The 22,574-nt window shown below is 50.4% G+C and overlaps 1 protein-coding gene across 7 annotated transcripts in view; it reads left to right on the forward strand.

Annotated features, from left to right (window-relative positions):
* BCL2L1 (BCL2 like 1) overlaps positions 1–21,536 on the forward strand; it is a 51,827-nt gene extending 30,291 nt beyond the window's left edge. For all 7 annotated transcript variants that reach the window (XM_082358931.1, XM_082358932.1, XM_082358933.1 and 4 more), the window contains exon 3: positions 19,883–21,536. In XM_082358931.1, coding sequence (XP_082215057.1) covers positions 19,883–20,020 — 138 coding nt within the window. In that variant the 3' untranslated portion in view covers positions 20,021–21,536. The remainder of the gene's footprint in view (positions 1–19,882) is intronic.
* The last annotated feature ends 1,038 nt before the right edge of the window (positions 21,537–22,574 follow it).

Raw genomic sequence — 22,574 nt, forward strand, 5'->3', positions numbered from 1 at the left:
CCGATATATTTGTCATTTGGCCCATGTATGACTACAGGGTATCTGTGGAGGATAAATCCCTAGATGTGGAATTGCAGGGTCAAAGGGCATGTGCACTTGTGATTTTGATAGATATCACCAACCTGGGCTGGTAGCAGCAGTGTCAGCTTACAGGAGCATCTTTCCTCCCTGCACCCCTTCCGCTGGGCAGGGTTTGATTCAGCACATTTATTGAGTGCTTTCCAGTGCCAGGCTCTGGATACAAAAATAACACTTTCATGTATCAAGTGAAATTGTTACCGTGTGCCAGACAAAAGCACATTATCTGGTAATACAGCCACCCAAGGAGGAAGGTTTTTAGATGAGAAAATTGAAGCTCAGGAACGTTAAATAGTGTGCTGTGGTCACTCACCCAAGCTAGGAAGTTGCGGAGCTGGGATTTTAAACCCAGGTTTGAATCCTCTAACACCTGTGCTCTGTGCTCTTAAAGAACACCCTGGCTGCCTCTTGGAAGGAGTAACACATGGTCTTAGAGTCTAACACAGTTGAGGAATCAGACTCACAGTAACTGGCCAAAAGAACACATAGCCAGGAAGCTATGGAGTCCCCAGTGGGGACCCACATATGTCTGATCTGAGGCCTCTGGTCTGTACTGAGCTGCCTCCCTTCCTTCTATAGAAAGAGTTTCCAAATCTAATCAGGATTCTGTCAAGAGAACTTTCTCCATCCAGAGCTCCAGTTGCTATAGAGAGCCATAAGTCGTACTGGTTCTTGGTGTGCAATCTATTGGACGTCAGAGGGGCCCATAGAAATAACCCCATTTATTAAGTACCTGTTATGTGCAAGGTGCTGTAAGGTGCACTATGTCGTATTTTTAACCCTCACAATAATCCTGCTTGGGAAACATATTATTGTCCCCATTGTCCAGATTAGTGAACTGAGAGTAAGACAGGTCAGATGCTAATAAGGACAGAATCCAAATACAATCTGTTAGACTCAGACACACTCACTCACTCCCTCTGGTGTCCATGGATTTCCCTTGGCTCTCTCTGCCTCTTCCACTTTTCTGTATTGCTTGGTGCCCTCTCCAGATGGTGAATCTGGCTTCTCCACCTCACACTGACTGCTTTAGAGGAGAGGGCCTATAGCTTCCATTTACCTCATACTCCCCACCCCTGTCCCCACTATTCAGCACAGGGTAGCAAAGAGTGTGCTGCAGTGTGATGCCCGAGGATTGGTTGGTGATCATTGGCAGTGGCCCCCACTGATATTGCCTCAGAAAGAAGCCATCTCCCAATGGTATAACAGGTGCTCTTTGCACACCTGTCATGTGCTCACTGCTCCCATGGGAGAGAAGAGACGTATGAAGTACGGGCCTAGCTCTCAACAACTTAGGTCATGAGACTGCAAGTACCAAAGTCAATGGAAACGACTACAGGATTAGAAGAGTTCAGAGGAGGGAGGAAGCGTAACATAGTTAGAATCGTAGCAAACATTTATTGAGCACTATGGGGTAGGTCTTATGCCCATTTTATAAACAAGGACCCTGAGACTCAGAGTTTAAGTGATCAGCCCAGAGTACACCGCAAATAAGTGTCAGATTTAGGACTCTGAGCCCCTCCACGGCCTCTTAGGGAGAGCACTGTGGGCTGTATGCTGGGTGGCCTGGAGACATTGACTAAAGTTTGTCCAGTGCTGCTTTGTGTTCATATATTATCTCATTGAGCCTCTGTTTATGCCAGGAGGTGTAGAGGAGGTCTTCCTCTTACCATGGAAGCTACTGAGGTCTTGACTCCAAATCCCAAGTCCTTTCCACCATCCGTGCCACCTCCACATTTCTGTAGTGGGAGAACACAGGCTCTGCGATCAGACAGAAGGGGATTAGAAGGGGATTCTAACCCCTGTCCTCCATTTTGTGTCTCTAGGATCTTAAGATTTGCAGGTTGAGGCAATTGCAGGTGAAGAACATGCCCTTTGGGAGGCAGGCATACTCTTAAGGGGTGAATGACATAAGGGAGGCATAATAATGTGCCGAAGTTCCTATAGTGCTTTTTTCAAGGAACTTTCAAGTCTTTGTTTTACATGTGTAGAAAGTGATGTGCCCCCAGAGGTAAAGTGACTTGCCCAAGACCACACAGTGTGTTAATAAACAGCAACACTGGGATTAGAACTCGTGTCTCTTGTCACCTAAGAGAGTTTACTTTTTCCCTATACAATACTGCTCCCCCGCAGGGGTACGGGGGTGCTGGAGGAAGGCCTAGGGATGGGATCATAGCACTTTGGAGCTGGAGAGAGAGCCTTAGAGATCCTCTGGTCCATCCTCCACACTTGACAGATGAGAAGAATGAGGCCAGGGTGATTAACTGACATGTCCAGAGCCAGACATGTCTCTGTCACCACAGAGCAGTAGTAAACCCAGCGTCCTGACACTAAGGTCCCAGGTCCTTTTCATACTACCTTGCAAAACTGGATTCCAAATTGCTTTTTTTCTATGCAAATCTAAACCTCACTCCAAATGCCAGCAGTTTACAATTAGAACAGCTGTTTAGTTTGGGGAGTTTTTTCCCAAACAGAATCTCATTCTCATTTTCTCTCTCTCTCTCAATTCTTATTAAGGATGATATACTAGAAGGGGGAGCAGGGGGGAAGTTCAGTGGAAGACCTTGGTAGAAAAAAGGTAAAAATTTGATAGATTCTCTGAAATCTAGGGAGGTCCTCAAAGCCAGGAAATAACTTAGAGGCCAGCCCCCAGCCTATCCCAGCCAGCTCACCACTGGTCCCGCCCAACTCATAATAGGCCTTCAGAAGACCCAGCCTTCCCTTGGCAGCTGCATCTGGTGAACACCAACGGAAATCCCTGGTATTTTTCTTTGCATGCGACCAACCGTGGAGATGTAGGTCAGGCATTGCTGGCCTGGCAGTTACAACAGCTCTACCTCTACCCCCTGCACCTGCAGCCATGTTTGCTAAGCCCTGTGGGGATGGGAAAAGGATGTTCCCCTCCAAACAGGGATCAAATCCTCAAGGGCCCATGTAGGCGGAGCTGGCTGGGACTTAGGAGGGTGCTGGAAGAGACCATTTGGAATGTGGGGGCTAGGAGGGTGTCTCTGTCTCTTTCCCCCGTAATGTCTAATGCCTGCTGCGGTTAGTAGTAGCAGGGTTGTGGTCCTCTGCTCAGCACAGCTTAGCACCATCATCACTGATGGAGGAGGCTGGGAAGGTCTCAGCTTCACCCTGGGCTCAGCTGGGCCCCTAGGCCTGCACCTGAACCCCCATGCCTGTCTGGTGTTTACGGGATTGAAGCTGCCACCCTTTGGGACCTAGCCTGTTTTCATTTCTGCTCTCAGCTGTCTGGTCTCCGCAGACCTCACTTACAGGTTTATGCATGCCCGTCCCCCACGATGCAGCCCCACGAGGCTCCTCCTGCCTGGCATACTCCTCTTTGGCCTTTGTTCTCTTCAGCAGAGCTGCCAGTTCTGTGCCTGGCCAAGGGGAGAGCTTTCTTGTCCCCTCAGATAGGCTCTGTTGGTCCATCCTAGCTGTACCCGTCCCGAGATTCAATCTCTCTGCCTGCACTCCGGGGAGCAGGGCTGTGGTTCCAAGGCAGGGAAGGGGCACCTGTGTGGCTGCTCTGGACCGGCCTCTAATGGGCTGGTTGATTTTGTCCTGAGCTTTCTCCTGCCCTAGACTTCGTGTATCTCCTTTGTAAAGATGTGGGACCAAGATCAGTACCTGTACCATTGATCTTTACGGTAATTTATAGTTGGTATGCAGATAAACATTTAAGATTTTTAATAGTGTTTTTATTTTATGTTGATTTCCATCTGTGGCAACTGATACTGGTTTTCTATTTATAGTAGTGTTCATAATAATATAAGTTGCCTTTTCATTCCATTTATTCATTTAGCAAATACTTACTGAGTGTCTGCTCTGTGCCAAGCACTGTTCTAGCTACTGGGGATATCTGCCTTCATGGAGTTTACATTCTAAAAAGACAGGGAATGATGGTGGGGGTGGAGTGTGGCTAGGTATCTTTTGGTATTTGTTTGTTTTAATAAAGAGTGATTGGGAAAGGCTTCTCTGAGGAGGAGCCATGTGAGGAGAGACCTGCATGACCTGAAGGAGTAAACCAGGTAACAATCTGTGGTAAGGACATTCTAGACAGAGGGTACAGGTACAGAGACCCCAAGGTGAGAAGGGTGTTCTTGGCATGTTTGAGGAAGAGCAGAGGAGACCAGGGTGGCTAGAACAGAGTGAGCAGAGGAGAGAGTGGTAGAAGACAGAGGTTTGTGTGAGCCATGGCGAGACACTGTGGCTCTTCCTCTGGGTGAGATGGGAAGGCGGGGGAGTGTTTTGACCAGACAGGCTCGGGTCCAACTGCTTTTATTTATTTATTTTTAAATTATTTATTTATTTATTTTCGGCTGCATTGGGTCTTCGTTGCTACGTGCGGATTTTCTCTAGTTGCAGTGAGCGGGGGCTACTCTTTGTTGCAGTGCGCAGGCTTCTCATTGCGGTGGCTTCTCTTGTTGTGGAGCACGGGCTCTAGGCACGTGGGCTTCAGTAGTTGTGGTACGTGGGCTCAGTAGTTGTGGCTTGCGGGCTCTAGAGCACAGGCTCAGTAGTTGTGGTGCACGGGCTTAGTTGCTCTGCGGCCTGTGGGATCTTCCCAGACCAGGGCTTGAACCCGTGTCCCCTGCATTGGCAGGTGGATTCTTAACCACTGTGCCACCAGGGAAGCCCTAATTTTTTTTTAATTTTTATTTTTTGACCACGCTGTGTGGCACGCGGGATCCTATTCCCCGACCAGGGATCGAACCTGTGCCCCCTGCACTGGGAGCACAGAGTCTTAACCACCAGACCACCAGGGGAAGTCCCCCGACTGCTTTTAGAAGGACCCTTCTGGCTGCTGTGTGAGGGACCAGAGAGGGAAGTAAGAAGCTGGGAGATCAGTAAGGAGGTTGTTATAACAATACAGGCAGAAGATGATGTTGTCTTGGACATGGGGGTGGTGAGAAGTGGTGGGATTTTGGATAAATTCTGAGTATGTATCCAGAGGAATTTGCTGACAGATCAGAGCTAGAGAGGACTTAAGGATCTTGACTGCAAGGTGTTCCAGGCTTCAGTACCTGGACAGATGAAGCTGCTACCATTCAGTAAAAGGGGAAAAGATGCAGAAAGAACAAGTTGGGGGATGGGTTAAGAATTTTCAGTACATTTAAGTGTTTAAAAAGTGAGTCAATTGATAGAAAAATGTTAATAATAATCATGACACATGGGTAAGGCCAAAACAGTGACAGCTAAAATTGTGCATAGAGTGGGCCAGATGTGTCTGTGCTTCCTTCCAGTTCTAAAATTCTGCTTTGGTGATTTCAGACCTCTGAGTCTCCCATTCATGAAGAATGGGAACTTGACACTCAGCCTAGAATGCAATGGATGCAGAAGGAATGACAGGAGAGGAATCCCTTAGGCTAGGCTTACCTGTTGTTAATTTGGAAGGACTTGGAAAGTTCTTGCACACATCCTGGCCTCCTAGCATTGCCTCATTCACTCACTCACTGAGCACTTTCTGCCTAGCAGGCCCTGGACACACACAGCACAGCTCTAATGCCCCTTCCCTCCCCATAGAAATCAAGCTATCCCCACCCCTACCCTGGGCCTGGCTACTCCATGATCCTGCACATGCCTGGAGGTCAGGTGAGCAAATGGCTTTGATAGCAGACATGGTTTTGTCTCTTTCTTCATCCCACAGGGTTCCCATAGTTATCAAGCTGGAAAAAAAATCCCCTGCCTTTTGTAGATAAGAAACAAGGCCAGAGAAGAAAGCAACTCCCATAGTCCACATCCAATCCATTAGCAAATCCTTTCAGCTCTACTTTTTTAAAATATTTATTTATTTATTTAATTTTGGCTGCGTTGGGTCTTCGTTGCTGCACGCAGGCTTTCTCTAGTTGTGGTGAGCGGGGGGCTACTCTTCGTTGTGGTGCGCAGGCTTCTCGTTGCAGTGGCTTCTCTTGTTGCGGAGCATGGGCTCTAGGTGTGCGGGCTTCAGTAGTTGTGGCACAAGGGCTCAGTAGTTGTGGCTCGCGGGCTCTACAGCACAGACTCAGTAGTTGTGGCACACGGGCTTAGTTGTTCCGCGGCATGTGGGATCTTCCCGGACCAGGGCTCGAACCTGTGTCCCCTGCATTGGCAGGCGGATTCTTAACCACTGCGCCACCAGGGAAGTCCTCAGCTCTACTTTTAAACATAAATTCTGAATCTGACTGCTTCTCTCCAGCTTCCCTGGCACCATCCTGGTTAAGCCACCCTCATGTTTTTCCCAGATGACTGCATCAGCTCCTCACCAGACCTCTTGCTTCCACCCTTACCCCTGGAGATCTCCACCCAGCAACCAGAGGGAGTCTGTTAAAATCAAAGTCAGATCATGTCCCTCCCCTGCTCAGAACCCTGCAGTGTTCCCATGTCACTCGAAGGACAGGCTCAAGTCTTTAAATGGCCTTACAGGCCCTGCACAATCTGGCCCTTGGCTACTGCCAGACCCCACGCTATCATTCTCCCCTCATTCACTCAGCTTCAGCCATACTGACATCTTTCCTGTTCCTGGAGTACCCCAGGTGTGTTCCTGCCTCAGGGCCTGGCACTTGCTCTTCCCTCTGCCTTTCCTCAGATCCTTGCAGTGCCGGTTCCTCATTTCATTCAGGGTTCTGATCAGATGTCACCTCCTAAAGAAGCTTTCCCTGACCAGGGTTTTAATTCTGCCCTCTTCCATGTTTCTCGCTAACCCCTTTCTCTCATTTAGTTTTCTCTTTACCACTTATCACCATCTGACATTTGTTTGTTGCCTGTCTCTTCCCGTTAAATGATAAACTTATGCAGGTAGGAATTTTCTTCTAATTTAGTCACTGCTTTATCCCCAGCACTTAACATGGTGCCTGGCATTTAGTGGGCTCTTAATAAAGATTTATGGAATGAATGAGTGTCCAGAGCTAAGCAGGGAATCCTCCTACAACCCCACAGGTCAGCGCACAAAGGGGTCATGGTCTGTCTTTAAAAACTCAGCTAACAGCTCCACCAAAGCTTTTTGGCATGGCTTTTGTTTCCAAGATAATGACCGGGGGGAGGGAGGGACTCTGCAAGGACTGACCTTGCAGGGGCTGAGTTGGGGGGCAGTGGGGAAGCACAGAGCAGCCATCCGCATACCTCTGTCCTTCCCACCCGCAAGGCACCCCCGGGGGGAACCAAGAGACATGCCTCTGCCCTGTCCTCAAAGTCATCTCTGATGCAAGGCCCAAGATCCTCAGTAAGTAGTGGGCAGTGGGTGGGTGAAAGGGGAAGGAAGGAAGAGCTTAGTCACATCCTTCTGCATCTGTCCTATTGCGCTGGCAGATCTAACGAGCTGTGGAGTCAGACACCCTCAACTTGGTAACCAGAGATCTCAGGCAAAGTCTCCTCAGCTCTCTGAGCCTTAGTTTCCTCGTTGGTAAAATGATGGGGACAACACCTACTTGGAAGATTTTGAGAATTCAAGCAGAGGCTGAGTCAGTATGAGCTGTTTTGGGGGTTTTTTTGTTGTTTTTTGGGGATTTTTTTGTTTGTTTGTAGCTATAAATAATGAGAATACCACATGAGAAGCGCAAATGGAGCCATTCATTTTTAGCTATAAAAAAATAACAGCTAACATTTATTGAGCACTTTCCATGGGCCATTTAATTCTTGCTGCTAAGCCTGTGATGTAAGGACAGCGTTCTCACTTTGTAGACAGGCCCCTGGGCTTGGAAAGGAAAGGTAAAGTCTTGCCCCAGGTCCCACAAGTAGACAGTCACAGAGCTGGGCTTGGAACCCGCACTTTTGTGCTCCAGGGGTCAAGAGGCCTTGCGGGGGAGTCCCTTCACCTCGTCAGGTCTCAATTTTCCATCTGTCTAGGGTGGGGGTTGAGCTAGACATCTCTGTGAACCACAGGTCGTGCCACATCAGGTGGGACAGCGAGTTGCTTCTGGGCTTGCCTGGTGATGGTGGTGGTGATCTTCTGCAGTTTGTTGGTGCTGTGGGCACTGACCGTGAACAGCAAACCTCCAGGTGGCCCCTCCTCAGCGTCATGGCTACAAGAGTACTTCAGCTCTCCTGGCACCGTCTCAGGCATCTTGCTGTTCTGTACCTTGAGGGGGCTGGTGGACTGGGGTGAAGATGAAACGGGGAGACTAGAAGGAACCAGAATGTAGGAAATGCACCCTGAGGGAGCCTTCAGCTCTGAGGTTTTGGTTACAAGGGTGTGTGCGTGACCATTCGTATGTGGTGGGGGCTGCAGGGATTTGCTCCCGTCCCCAAATCCTCCAGAGCCGTTGCCTTCTGCTGTGGAATTCCAAACATTTCCCATCAGATAAAGGTGGCTGAAAATACCCGGGACTTGTCTGGACTAGTTGGAGGCGGTGCTGGGGTGAGGAGGTTGAGGCCACTGGGGCGCAGCCCGGCAAGGTCTGGCCCTCTGAGGAGCTGGCCCTGGTCACAGACATGCCCATTGCCCTTTTCCCCTGGAATCTGCAGGTTTGAGGGCAAGGCTCAGCAGGCTTTAAAGTGGAGGCAACAAGTTCTTCTACTCCAGAATGTTGCCTCTCACCTTCTGCACTAAATTATTGGATCTTTTGGATACCCTGAGAGAGAACACAGGTAGTCACTTACTTGCCCGTGTGTGAATTATTTTCATCCTCCTCATGCTGCAGCACTGGTTAAGAGTCCTTTGAGATGATCCCCTTCATTTTACAGATGAGGAAAGTCCCAGACTTTCCCAGCATCCCAGACAGCGGAATGGACTCACCCCAAGCAAGCCAGTGACAGAGCTAGGACACGAAACCCACACCTGCTGATGCTCAGCCCATTGCTCTTTTTTTCACAGCATGCAGCATTGATCAGCACCAGATGAGGGAGTGGGGGCAGCTCTGGGCAGAAAGGAGGAGGGAGTGGCTGCTTTGGACCATGGAGTATTTGGAGGCATAGACCCCAGAAAGCAGCAGAGTTTTAGGGAGGGGTTGGCCCCAGAGACCAAGCCCCTGTTCCTTTTGTAGATTGCTACCCTAGTCCCTCCTGCCTGTTGCCTCAACACAATGCAGAAGATGCCTTTTCCAGAACTTTCTCATGAGCCTGGGAGAACTTGGTGTCTGGGGAGCCCCAGGTACCCTGCCCAATCACCTGGTGCCTTGGAGCCTCCTCCTAGTTTTGCCAGGCAATGAGGGTGGGGATGAAGAGAGAGGGAACTGGCCTTCTTCCCTTCCCACCAGTCAGCCGTACTCATCAGCACCTTCTCTGGGCCCAGCGCTGGGCTAGGCCTGGGGGACAGAGCTCATGGTCAGAAATGAGCAGCTCAGCAAACTGGTGAGAGAGCCGAAGGAGACTTGGAAGGGGAGAGCAGGAGGCCTCCTTGAGGAAGTGGCCTGTAGGTTAAGACCGAAGAGATAAGCAGGAGAGAGTTCGGCATAGGGACCAACATGAGCAAAGGTCCTGAGGCCGAACAGAACATGGCATGTGAGGAATAAGCAGCCTGGCCCTAGACAAAGCTAAGGAAACCCTGCAGACCATGGAGAAAGCTCTAAGACTCAAGCTGAGCCTTGGTCTAATAATAAGAGCAGTATAATAGCTGACATTTACTTAAAGTCTACTATGTGTCACGTATAGTTCTAAGCCCTTTATATGTATTACTATTGAATTTTCACAATGTTCTTGTGAAATAAGTACATTTTTAATCCCCATGTTATAGATGAGGTCCAAAGCTAAACATCTTAGTCTAATTGCAAGACTTTTGGGGTACCTGCCTATTCTTTGCTCTGGCAGCCCAGTTTGGTGGAGAAAAAGAAGTTAATTTGTCACCAGCCTTGGCCTCATCCGGATAGCACTGCCATTTTACAAATGAGGAAGCTGATACTCAGAGAGCAGCAGGACCTGGTCCAGGGCAAGGCTGGCATAGCTTCCTCTGCCAGCTCATGTTGCCTTCTTGGGTAGCCCTTGGGACAGAGTTGGAGGAGAGCAGCAGAGGAGAGAGAACCAGAACTAAGGCCCAGCCATGGCGGGAGGTAGAGGGAAAGAGGCAAAAGTTTTCCAGGAGAGCTGATCAAAGGGAAAACTTTTCCAAAAGAGCTGTCCAAAGATGAAATGCTCCACACAGGAGGGAAGGAGCCCCTTCTCACAAGTGTGTAAGCAGAGAATGCCCTGGAGATACTCCATGAGTATGGACCATCTGGAGTGAAACAGACCTACTATACAAGATACCCATCCAACCTTCCACGTGATGCTCAAGCTCGCCCCTAACTCATCTGGATCTGGATGCTCCACCTTTCTTTTTGTTTTTTTCCTTTCAGTTTTATTGAAATATATTTGACATACAGTACTGTATAAGTTTAAAAGGTTTATAGCATAAAGATTTGATTTACATACATCATAAAGTGATTACCACAGTAAGTTTAGTGAACATCTGTCATCTCGTATAGGTACAAAATCAAATAGAAAAAAAATTTTTTTTCTTATGATGAGAACTCTTAGGATTTATTCTCTTAAAAACTTTATAACATACAGCAGTGTTAATTACATTTATCATGTTGTACATTACATCCCTAGTACTAATTTATCTTATAATTGGAAGTTTGTACCTTTTGACCACCTTCTTCCTTACCCCTCCCCTCCCCTCCCCCCGGCCCCTGCCTCTGGTAACCACAAATCTGATCTCTTTTTCTATGAGTTTGTTTGTTTGTTTTTTAAGTATAATTGACCTACAATGCTATATTAGTTCCTGCTATACAACGAAGTGATTCGATATTTCTATACAATTCAAACTGATCACCACAGTCAGTCTAGTTAAGATAAGTCACCATACAAAGATACTACATAGTTACTGACTATATTCCCCACGCTGTACATTTCATACCCGAGACTCATTTATTTTGCAACTGGAAGTTTATATCTCTTAATCTCCCTCACCTATTTCTTTCCTCCCCCGAGCCCCCTCCCCTCTGTCAGACACCTGTTCTCTGTATCTATAACTCTGTTTATGTTTTGTTATGTTTGTTCATTTGTTTTGTTTTGATTGAGATTCCACATAGAAGTGAAATCATATAGGATTTGCCTTTCTCTGACTTATTTCACTAAGCATAATACCCTCTAGGTCCCTCCATGTTGTCACAAATGGCAAGACTTCATTCTTTTTTATGGCTAATATTCTGTTGCGTGTGTGTGTGTGTGTGTGTATCATCTTCTTTATCCATTCATCTGTTAATGGGCACTTCGGTTGCTTCCGTATCTTGGCTATTGCAAATAATGCTGCAGTGAACATACGGGTGCATATATCTTTTCTAATTAGTGTTTTTGTTTTCTTCAGATAAATACACAGGGAGTGGTATTGCTGGATCATATGGTAGTTCTAGTTTTAATTTTCTAAGGAATCTCCATACTGTATTCCATAGTGGCTGCACCAGTTTACATTCCCACCAGCAGTGCATGAGGGTTCCCTTTTCTCCACGTCCCCACCAACAGTTGTTATTTGTTGCCTTTTCGATAATAACCATTCTGACAGGTGTGAAGTGATATCTCATTGTGGTTTTGGTTTGCATTTCCCAATGTTTTGTGATGTTGAGCATCTTTTCACGTGCCTGTTGGCCATCTGTATGTCTTCCTTGGAAAAATGTCTATTCAGATCCTCTGCCCATTTTGTAATCTGGTTATTTGTTTTTTTGAGTTGTATGAATTCTTTGTATATTTTGGATATTAACTGATTATCGGCTATATCATTTGCAGATATCATCTCCCATTCAATAGGTGGCCTTTTAGTTTTGTTGATAGTTTCCTTCACCATGCAAAAGCTTTTTTAGTTTAATGTACTCCCATTTGTTTATTTTTGCTTTTGTTTCCCTTGCTTCAGGGGACATATCCAAAAAACATTACAAATCAAAGAACATACCACCTATGTTTTCTTCTAGGAGTTTTATGGTTTCAGGTCTTACATTTAAGTCTTTAATCCATTTTGAATTTATTTTTGTGCATGGTGTGAGAAAATCATCCAGTTTGACTCTTTTGTATGTAGTTGTCCAGTTTTCCCAGTGACATTTGTTGCAGAGGCTGTCTTTCCCTGTTGTATCTTCTTGCCTCCTTTGTCATAGATTAATTGCCCATATAAGTGTGGGTTCATTTCTGGTCTCTCTGTTCTGTTCCATTGATCTATGTGTCTGTTTCTGTGTTGGTACCATACTGTTTTGATTACTGTAGCTTTGTAATATAGTTTGAAATCAGAGAGAATGATACCTCCAGCTTTGTTCTTTTTTCTCAAGATTGTTTTGGCTATTGGGGGTCTTTTGTGTTTCCATACAAATTTTATGATTATTTGTTCTTGTTCTGTGAAAAATGCCATTAGTATTTTGATAGAGATTGCACTGAATCTGTAGATTTGCACTCCACCTTTCTGAACCTCATCTGGGAAGTGAGGATGAGTTAGGGGTGAGCTTGAGCATCACATGGAAGGTTGGATGGGTATCTTGTAAGGTCACTTTTGAGTCTCTGACTCTGTTTCAAGGGTGAGCCTTGGTCCTTCTCACCCTGGACACTGGAAGAGGAATGAAAGGCTGTGGCCATCTACTCATGAAAGAATAGGGAGTTAGTTACCAAGGATGAGATGAGAGAGGATTGAGATGAGGGGAATTCTCAGACTGCCAGGGAATGAATGCTTATGAGCAGATAGCAGCTGCCCAGGAGCCATTAAGCATTTGAGCTCTGGAGCCAGACTGCCTGAATTCAAATCCCTACTCTGCGATTTATAACTGTATGGCCTTGGGAGGTCATTTGACCTCTCCGTGCCTGTTTCCTCATCTGTAACATGGAGAGTAATGATAGCACTTACTTCATGGGGTTATTATGAGGATTAAGTGAATTTGCATACATGACGAAGCTCTTAGCACCATGCCTGGTGCATGGTAAGTGCTTGGTAAAGAGCAGTCATCACTCCCTGGGAAGGTGGTCGAGAGCCCCAAAATGAGCATCTGTGCCCCCAGTAAATGATTTTCTGAATTATCTCTCTCTGCCTCCAAGACTAGCACTCCACTTCTGAGCTGAGGAGGTGGAGAGCCCACGCTCGCACTGCTGGGCGCGATAGCTTTCTCAATTCCCCAGCGGAGGTGTTATCTCCTCCCGGCACAACCACTTCCTTTTCTGAGAAGTAAGCACATCTGTCAGGCTTAGCTTCTTAGAACTAATGGTGGGGGAGGAGGCGGGGGAGGAGAGGCTGGCAGCTGACAGGGGCAGACTTAGAGAAAGATTAACACGAAGTTTGCTGTGAGGATGCTCCAAATATTACCTACAGCCTGGATGGCTTGGGCCCCCCATGCCACCCTCCTCAACCAGTAACACCAAGGTCACCTTGCTTTACCAAGTGCTTTCATCCCCTGGTCTCACCAGCACTGCCTTGTGAGGTCAAAGCAGGAGAAACTAAGGCTCAGAAGTAGAGCAGCCTGCTGTGCCGCCCACAGCTGGGCTGGCTAGACTGAGGTGTCAGCCCAGCAATCTGGCAACCCATGTCTTTGCCCTGCCCCACTGAGCCGCCTCTCTGAGTTGCCCACATCCAGGCCCGTGTTCCCCAGGGTAGAGGAGAGAGGCTGTGTTCCTCTCACATTGCTGAGGCCAACAGCTCCCCCAAGAAAGCCAAGGGAAGTGGATTCCAACCACAAACCTCACTTCTTCCGAGTCTCCGCCTGCTGCTCCCTGCCAAGAGAGTGATAAGACCTCTTCGTTTGCCCCACCACCCACCTTCCTGCCATCTCCTTGGGATCTCCTAGCAAGGCCTCATTTGTCTATTCAGCCGGCATTTTTCAGCCTCTCCCCCAGGGAAACTGAGGCCAGGAGCAGAAAGTGACTCACGGCCTGCCCCTGCAGGGCTGTGGTGAGGCCGGGTAAGGTACAGTGTTGACGTCCCTGGCACTTTCCCTGGGCTGCTAGGAGCCCCTTCCTCTTCTCCACCTACCTCTTTCCTGAAATAACCAAGCAGGAAGGAAGCAGTGGGCCTGGGCCCTCCAGAGTCACCCTAAAGGAAGGAAGGGCCCGTCTGGCAGAGGTGCTTGTTCTCCACTGAAGCCAGGACGGAAGGGTTTCACTTTCTCTCCTCGCCTTCGTCACATCCTTTTCCTGTGGCACCCAGTTCCCCTCAGCTGGCTAGGGGCCAGAACTCATTCATTCAGCTGGTGGCCTCAGGCCACCTTCCTCCTCCTAGAGGGACTCAGGGCTATAGGCTTGGCCCAGAATATGAACTGGCTTCTCTACTTATCCACTTGGGACAGGTCTCTCAGTATCTCTGAGCCTCGGCTTACCTGGGCTTAGAGTGAGGACCTCCTTCAGTAACAGAAGTGCGTGCACCTGGCCCATGATGGGGCCTTGAGGCGAATTATCCTTTTGAAAGTGAGCAGAGTGCTGTGTAGAGGTTAGGAGCAAAGGCACTGGAGCCAGATGGTTGGTGCAGGCAACCCAGCCATGTCACCAGGTCACTGTGTGACCTTGGGCAAGTCACACATCATCTATGGGCCTCGGGTCCATCAGCTGTATGCTGGGTTAATAGTAGTACCCACTGGCTGACAGAGCGTAGAGACAGTTAAGTAAACTAATCCACAGAAAGGGCCAAGAAGAGTGTCTTGCAAGGTAAGTGCTCGGGGAAAGTCAGCCACTGCTGCCGCCACTGAAGAGGCTAGTTCTCTGTGGGTGGAGACAGCAGGGACCCAAGATGGCAGGATTGGACATCAGAATGAGCAGGAAGCCGTCAAATCCCAGTCCTACCACTTCCTAGATAGAGCTTGTGGGGAAACGCTGAAGCCTCCATCTTCACGTCTGTAGAATGAGGCTCTGATAAATGTTCTGAGGATTAACTGAAAGTAGTCATTCACTTGTTCATCTCAAATAGGTTCATTTAGAACGGCACCTGCTATGTTCCAGGTATAGCACCAGGTTCTTGAGGTACAAGTGACAAAAACTACACGCAGTCTAGTGGGGGAGACAGGACAAAAAACAATCACTCAAGTGAATGTGATTGTGATTGTGCAGGGAGTATGGCCTCCTTGGAGTAAAGTGCTTTAGCTCAGTCCCTGGCACAGGTAAAACATTCAGCTGTGTGATAAAGGTCAGCTGTCATAATAACAGATATTTTATTGTTATTTAAAAAGTGAGGACACTATGGGCTGGAGAATCGAAGTAACCTGCTCAAAGTCGCACTGCTAGGAAGAAGCATGGAGACGTGGGAGGTGAGAGAGGAGAAGGGTGGGGAGTGGAGGACTGACTGGATTCAAGCAGGAACTGCGCTCCAGCCCCTGGCAGGGCGGGTAGTCCGCTGGCACTTGGGCCACTGCCCCAGGGGCACTGCTGTTCCAGCCTTTCTTCTGACTTCTCCAGGGTTGCAGGGGGCCGCAGGATAACCTGCATTGTGCAGTTGGCTGTCTCTGGACAGAGATCTAGCTGAAGCCAGTCTGTGCCTGTCTGGATGGACCCCTGTCTTCAGACATGGGTCCTTGGTCCCTGCCTGCACTGAGCCCCCAGACTGATGGGCAAGACCGACATACAGAGAGCCTCAACCTAGGGACGCCCCTGCCTCTCCTTCCTGCCTCAGGGCCTTTGCACTTGTTGCTTCCGGTGGAACATGCTCTTTTTCACCCGAGATTTTTAATCCTCCCTTGGCCACTGCCACCTAGTCATTCAGGTCTCAGTTTAAACCTCACTTCCCCAGAGAGGCCTTTTCTGGCCACTCCACCTACATCAGTCCCCTGGTATTCTTTATCACCTGCCTAGGACTTACTGTCTTCAAAACCTCATCATATCTGAAATTGTCTTGCTTCTTATTCTCTCTGCTTCTCACTAGGACAGTGTTTCTCAACCTTTTTCTCTCTTCACCACTTCCCACGAAGGAGTCCTTTTAGACATGTTTGTCTTAATTGCCCTGCCGTGACTCTGAATACCACAGCTGTACTGTGATCCCTTTCTGTGCTATGCCCCCCACCCCCCACCGATGGAGAATGCATGGAGAATGCATGGACTAGAACGTAAGCTCCGTGAAAGTGGGAACCTTATTTGTCTTGTCCACTGCTGTGTCTCCAGTACTGGGCCCGGAGCATGGTAGGCACTCAGTAGTTAACGGTGTGAACGAAGGTCCGAAAACTCTGGGAGCACAAAGGAGACATTCCTCGTGGAGTTGAAGGAGGGATAAATAGGGACATCTTCTCAGAAGACAGGACTCCAAAGTGGAGTCGTGTAAGCTGAGTAGGGTTGGCTGACTGAGGAAGGGAGGTGTGGGGAGGGTGACCAGTTAGAGGACACAGTGCTGGCAAAGGCACAGGGGCATGAAACGCTCCGGAGTGTGGGGCTGGGCCATTCCACACATGTGGCCAGGACTGTTGGAGGGAGGACCTTGAAAGTGGCCCCCGCCTTAGCTTCTCCTGGGGACCCTGGTTCTTGTCTCGCCACTCTGAAGGGCCCCGATGCTAGAGGGTTGAGTCCAAGCCCACAAACAGGCTGTTTGAAACTGTAGAGTGCGCGAATGTGTTGGCCTTGTTGACTTGGGGGTCTGCCAGCCTAGGAGTCCACGGTTCTCCCATGGAGGTCATTAGCCACTGCCTGTCCCCAGTGGTCCTGAAAACCCCTCATGGATCCCATGGTAGTGGTCACAGCTACAAAGAGAAACTTGCCCCACTTTTGCCCTAACCCACGCTGAGGATGGGTCTCCTGAAAGCCTCTGTGACATCAGAGACCTCCCTACAGCCCACTCTTACGTCTGACGCCCTGTCCACCACGCCAGCTCTGGCTCGCAGCAGTGGGGGCTTATCTCTGCTTTTCCAGACCAGGGCAGCTCCGCAATCCTGTTTATTTATCCAGAGCAGGCGCCCGCTGAGAAAATGGCTGTGTTTGTTTCCAAGTGTGTCGTGTGAACCGTGGGCTAAATATACCCACACCACTGCCTCCCCGGCACCCGCCCTGGAACAGCACGCCCCGTTTTGCTCTTGCTCTCTCTGCAAAAGCAATCCCAGAATCCTCTCTCCCCCCTCCCTAGGAGAAGGAGCTTCTGAAATGGAGATGAAGGTTGTCCAACCGCGAATGCATGGGGCGGTGGGGGGTGGGGGGGCTGGGCATATCAGAGCCTTGTCTCCGTGGCACCGACAGGAGAATGTTCCCGCCACCCTAGAATAACTGTTCCTGGACAGTGAGTGCTTTGTGCCTTGCAGGGGCAGGGCCTGTTTACTCCAGCTCAGCCTCAGAGCCGAAAATTTCCTGTGGCTGCCAGCCCTCTACTTCAGGAAAGTTCCCATCGAGGGAGCCAGGCCTCTCCCGCTTTGGCTGCAACCCAATGTCCCTGGTTTCTTGTGGGACATTTGGCCCCTTGGGATAACCCAGAGCCTTCTGGCCATGGCCTCCCTCTCCCATGCTCCCCACAACCCGGGACTCTCCCTCATCACATCAATCTTTTTTGTGACTTCACCTGGGCCTACTTCACTTGGGACCAGAAAAATTTTAATTCCTGTAGGAATTTTCTGGTCTGCCAACACCCATGGAGGCTAACCAGGATGAAGGCCGAAGAGTAAGGACGCTGGCGGCCGCCACTGCCACCCCTGCCCTTCTCTCCCCAGACCCAGCGCTCCACCTCCACCGCAGCCCCCCACATAGGGAAGTGTCCTGCTGTAGCAGCACTTGGGTTGGGGCCAGGCAGTCCTGGGTTTTGATCCTAGCTCTGCCACCTGTTAGCTGGGTGACCCCAGGCAAGGTCTTTCTGACTCTAAACCTCAGTTGTTTCACCTGTGAAATGGGGCTCAGATCGCTACATCTGGGGATTCTGATGAAGGTGAAGTGGGATGACAATGTCTGGCACTTAGAAGACATGTAAGACCTTTGTTCTACTCATGTACTTATTGAGCACCAACTATGTACCAGACACTGTTCTGGATATATAGAAACAAGACAGGCTCTCTGCCTCATCAAGCCATGACTATTGCAGGAGACAAATCAAAACAAAGACCAAGGGTAGGCTCTGCTTCTGAAAAGTGCTGAGAAGGAAAATAAAGCAAGGTAAGGGGATAGGTAGAGAGAGATCAGGGTGGTGGGTACCATTTTAGACAGGGTGGCCAGGGAAGGCGTCTCTGAGGAGATCACATTTGAGCAGAGTTAGGAGTGAAATGAGGGAGCCTGGGGTCAAGTGCTCCAGGCAGCAAGGGCAGCAGGTCCCGAGCTCAGCGGATGTACAAGAAACAGCAAGGAGGCCAGTGCGACTAGAATGCAGTGTGCAGTGGGGAGGGGCCGGGTCCTACCGGACCTCGCTGGCCGTGGTGAGGACTTGATTCCGTGTGTGAGGGGGAGCCTTGGAGAGCTTGAGATGGTGGAGTGACATGGTCTGAGTGGTGGGGTTTTCCCCACCTGCCTGCCTTCCCCTCCCAATGCCTTTTCCCCTGTAGATGGTGAGCTTTCTGGAAGGGCTCTGGCTCATGCATCACTGCTACCTCCCTAATGGCTTAATAAATGTTACAGATTCTTTGAGTCAAGGTGGCAGCTCAGTGCGCATGGCCCTCTGCCAGGTACCAGGGATATAAACAGACATGACGCTGGCTTTCTAAGTGCAAGGGAAAGCTGTTGGTGTGCCACGATCTGACCTATGTTTTAAAAAATCTTCTTGGCGTGGAGTTTAAGGGGATGTCATCAAGACTAGAAGTAGGGCCCAGCAGATATCACAGTGAGCAAACTGGCCGGGTGGGACCTGGGGCCAACCAGAAACGGCAGGCGCTGTCTGAGGGAGCCGCCTGGTGGCTCAACCAGTCGGGCCCAGGTAGAGGTGTGGGCCCACGATGTGAGTTCTTGGTGGAGAGGCAAGAACACAGTCTCTGGAACCAGCCAGTGATCTGTTCCCTCCCTAGGCACACAAAGCACACTGATTTCTAGGCGCCAGGCACCAGGTTTGGATTCTGGTTCCACCACAGAGTTGGGTGACCTGATCAAGTCCTTCAGTGCTCAGAGGCCAGGCTTCCTGGTCTGTCAGTGGGGAGAGACAGCATTGCTGAGAGGATTAAAGGACAAATTGGGTGCAAAGCACACTCATTAAAGGGTGCTCCAAGCTCCCCTCTCCCTGCGCCACAGGCTGACTCCACCCCAGGCTGGGTCACTTAACCCGCTGCCCCTCCTTCCCGGTATCACGTGCTTCCCTCCTGACTAGCTTCAGGGAGAGGGCTGTTGCTCACCTCCTCCTGGGCCCAGGGTCACGCCCCCTGGGGTGGGGGACAGGGCCTCATAGACCCCATCCCAGTCCTGCATTGTTGTTACCCTCTCTACTCTGCCCTGCTCTGCCCACCCATCAGCCTGCCCTGGTCAGAGGCTCCCTCCAGATCTGCTCTGCTCCTGAACCACTCTGGGAATTGAGCCCTGGCTCTTTTCTCTCCCTCCCTCCCTCTGTTGCAGCAGTGGAAAGGCCGAGGCCTGGTGGTTCTGCACCACCCTTGGGCTCAACTTCAGGCTCCTCCGAGGCTTCCAGACCACACGTGGTCTAGCTCTCGCTCACCCCTGCACGCTCATCTCCCTTCTCCCCTCCTCTCCACCCTGCTCCAGCCCACTGACCTCCTGTCAGTTCCCTGCCCCTGCCCATCTCTTTCCCACCTCAGGTTCTGAAGTACTACTTCCTAGCTGTCTGACCTTGGACAAAACTCTTTCCCCACTCTGCACCTGTTTTCTCAGCAATAAAATGGGTTGGTTATCCCCGTCAGGAAGAAGGGCAGCCCTTAACCCTTTATCTGGCCCAGAGTGGGCATGGATGGCTACAGTTTTTCATTTCACCAAGGCCATCGCATGCAGATGGTCCCCTTTGTCCCAGCCACATTACTGTTGAGGACTCAAACAGCATGTTCCCTTCTCTTCTGTCTCCCTGCAGGACACTTTCGTGGAACTCTACGGGAACAATGCAGCAGCCGAGAGCCGGAAGGGCCAGGAGCGCTTCAACCGCTGGTTCCTGACGGGCATGACTGTGGCTGGCGTGGTTCTGCTGGGCTCGCTCTTCAGTCGGAAATGACCAGACACTGACCACCCACTCACCCGCCACCCCCATCCTGCCCTCACCACACCCTCCGTCCAGCCACCATCGCCACCAGGAGAACCACTACATGCAGCCCACGGCCACCCACACATCACAGGGTTGGGCCTAGACCTGGTCCCCCGCAGTTAGTTTTCTAGAATTTACCATGCTTCTGTGAAAGCCGCCTTCCCCGACACCTCAGTTCTCCCGGCCTCAAAACCCACAAAATTTCCCCAGAATCTGCCCCGTGGAAGCTCATAGGTTTGGGGGGAATTGTGACTGGGGGCTGGAGTGCCCTGCCTGATTGGTGGAACCCCTGCCCCCTTAGCCTCCCTGAGGATGCTTTCCTGCCAGGGAGCTGGAAAGTTTTCTGACCCTTTTCCCCAGAAAGAGAGACTAGATTGCCTTCATTTTGATGTGTGTGGCCTCAGAATTGATCATTTCCTGTCTCTCCCTCCTCCCGGACCTGGGCTCCCCTTCCATTTATCCCCACCCTCCAAGCTTAGGGGCCACTTCTGACTAATTAGGGATTCAGGCTGCTTGGCATAAAGAAACAAGGACCAGGACCCCCTCCCCACCTTTGGCCTGGCCAAAGTCCCTACCCTCAATCCCAGTGTCCTCTAGAGGCCTCTGGCTAGAGGCCAGCCCCACCTGGGATGGGGGAGCTGTAGCTGCAGGAAGCACCCCATGCCAAAGCTCGGGTGGCCCTTGCAGTTGAGCACCACCCCAGTTCCCTTCCCCTTCCCCGGCTCCCATGACCATGACTGAGGAACCGACTGGGCCCAAGATAGGTGCCCCAGAGCTGTTTATGGCCTCAGCTGCCTCGCTTCCTGCAAGGAGATCGTCCTGTGGCACCTTTGCCTTGGGCTGCTGCCCATGAGGTTCAGGGGCCTCCGCCCAGATGTGAGGGGGAGCCACAGGGAACAGCTGTGGGAGCCCTGGGGTCTTCCCTACCTCAGGCAGGAAGGGCAGGAAAGAGAGCCTTGTGCGTGGGGTGGAGGTAGGGCTGGCTGGAGGGGCCAGTCCTGCCTAGCCTGAACGATTTGTGCCCCACCCCCGTTCAGCCTGGGCAGCCGGGCTGCCAAGGTCAGGGTGGCCTGGCCGGGAGCTCTTCAGGCCTCCCTCTCTCCTCTGCTCCACCCATGGCCTGTCTCATCCCTGGGGGTCCTGGCCTAGCCCTGGCCACCCCGGGCTCTCTGCTGTACATATTTGAGACTAATTTTTATTCCTTGTGAAGATGATATACTATTTTTGTTAAGCGTGTCTGTATTTATGTGTGAGGAGCTGCTGGCTTGCTGTGCGTGTGCACGTGGAGAGCTGGTGCCCGGAGATTGAACGGCCTGATGCTCCCTCCCCTGCCCTGGTCCGGGGAAGCCAGCCGGGGGTCCTGGCTCCTGAGGGGCACCTGTCCCTCCCCCAACCCCCACCCCACACTTGTTCCAGCTCTTTGAAATAGTCTGTGTGAAAGTGAAGGTGCAGTTCAGTAATAAACTGTGTTGACTCGGTGAACAAAGGGCCTGGGCTCTTGTGTGCTCCAGGACAGGGAAAGGAGGGGATGCTTGGCTGGCAGAGGGGCTGCAGGAGAGCTGGGTACCGGTGCTGGCTCTGCTGCTCTTAGGGGAGGACCTTGGACAAGTCCCTTCCTTCCTCTGGGCCTGAATTTCTCCACCTGTACACTGGGTTTTTATTGAGCACCTGCTGTGTGCTGGGCACTGGGGCTGTGTGTTAACAGGACAGACACAGTCCCAGCCCTCAGGAACTGACATTCTAGTGGGAGAAGCAGTCAAATGGCCACTTGGCAAGTGTTTACTGAGCCCTGCTCTGTGCAGGCACAGTCCTAGGCACTGGGGATCCTGCAGGGAACAAAGCCCTTGCCTTTATGGAGCTTCCATTCTGGTCGGGGAGACAGCCAGACGAATACAAGGATGGCTGGCTGTTGCAGGGCAAAAGTGGAAACAGGATGACCCTGAGGAAGCATGGCAAGACATGAAGGATCTAGTGGGGAAGGAGGTAAGAAGGAGTCAGACTTGAGATAACATTTTAAAGATAATCCCACAAGATCAGCTGATGTATTGGAGAGAGCTCTAGGAAGAAAGAGGAACCAAGAGTGATTTTGAGGTTTTGAAATAATGATATTATTATAATCACAAAATGAAGCACACATCTGAGGCCAGTGCAACACAAGAGGCTCATAGTGAGTGCTCTAACAGCATTTAATACGGAACCTGAGCCTGTCTGGGAGTCAGGGAGGGCTCCCTGGAGGAAGTGATATCAGAGCCAGGGCCTGAAGAATCTATAAGAGCTATCCAGAAGCAGCAGGGAGGCAAGAAGAGTGGTCCTGGTGAAGAAGAAGCAAATGCACAGGATGAGCAAGAGTTTTCTCCGGGTTGAAGAAAAGTTGGTGTGTCTGGGGGCTCCTGGGTCAATATGATGCCAGACAGGTGGGATGAGGGGACTGTACTTGGTCCTGAGGGCAGTGAGAGCCAGAGAGAGGTTGTCAGGGAGTGCTACACCACTTAGAGCCCCCAAAGCCCCCTCTGGCTGCTATGTG

The sequence above is a fragment of the Balaenoptera borealis genome (assembly GCF_965194805.1).
Source record: "Balaenoptera borealis genome assembly, chromosome: 16".
Classification (NCBI taxonomy): Eukaryota; Metazoa; Chordata; class Mammalia; order Artiodactyla; family Balaenopteridae; genus Balaenoptera; species Balaenoptera borealis.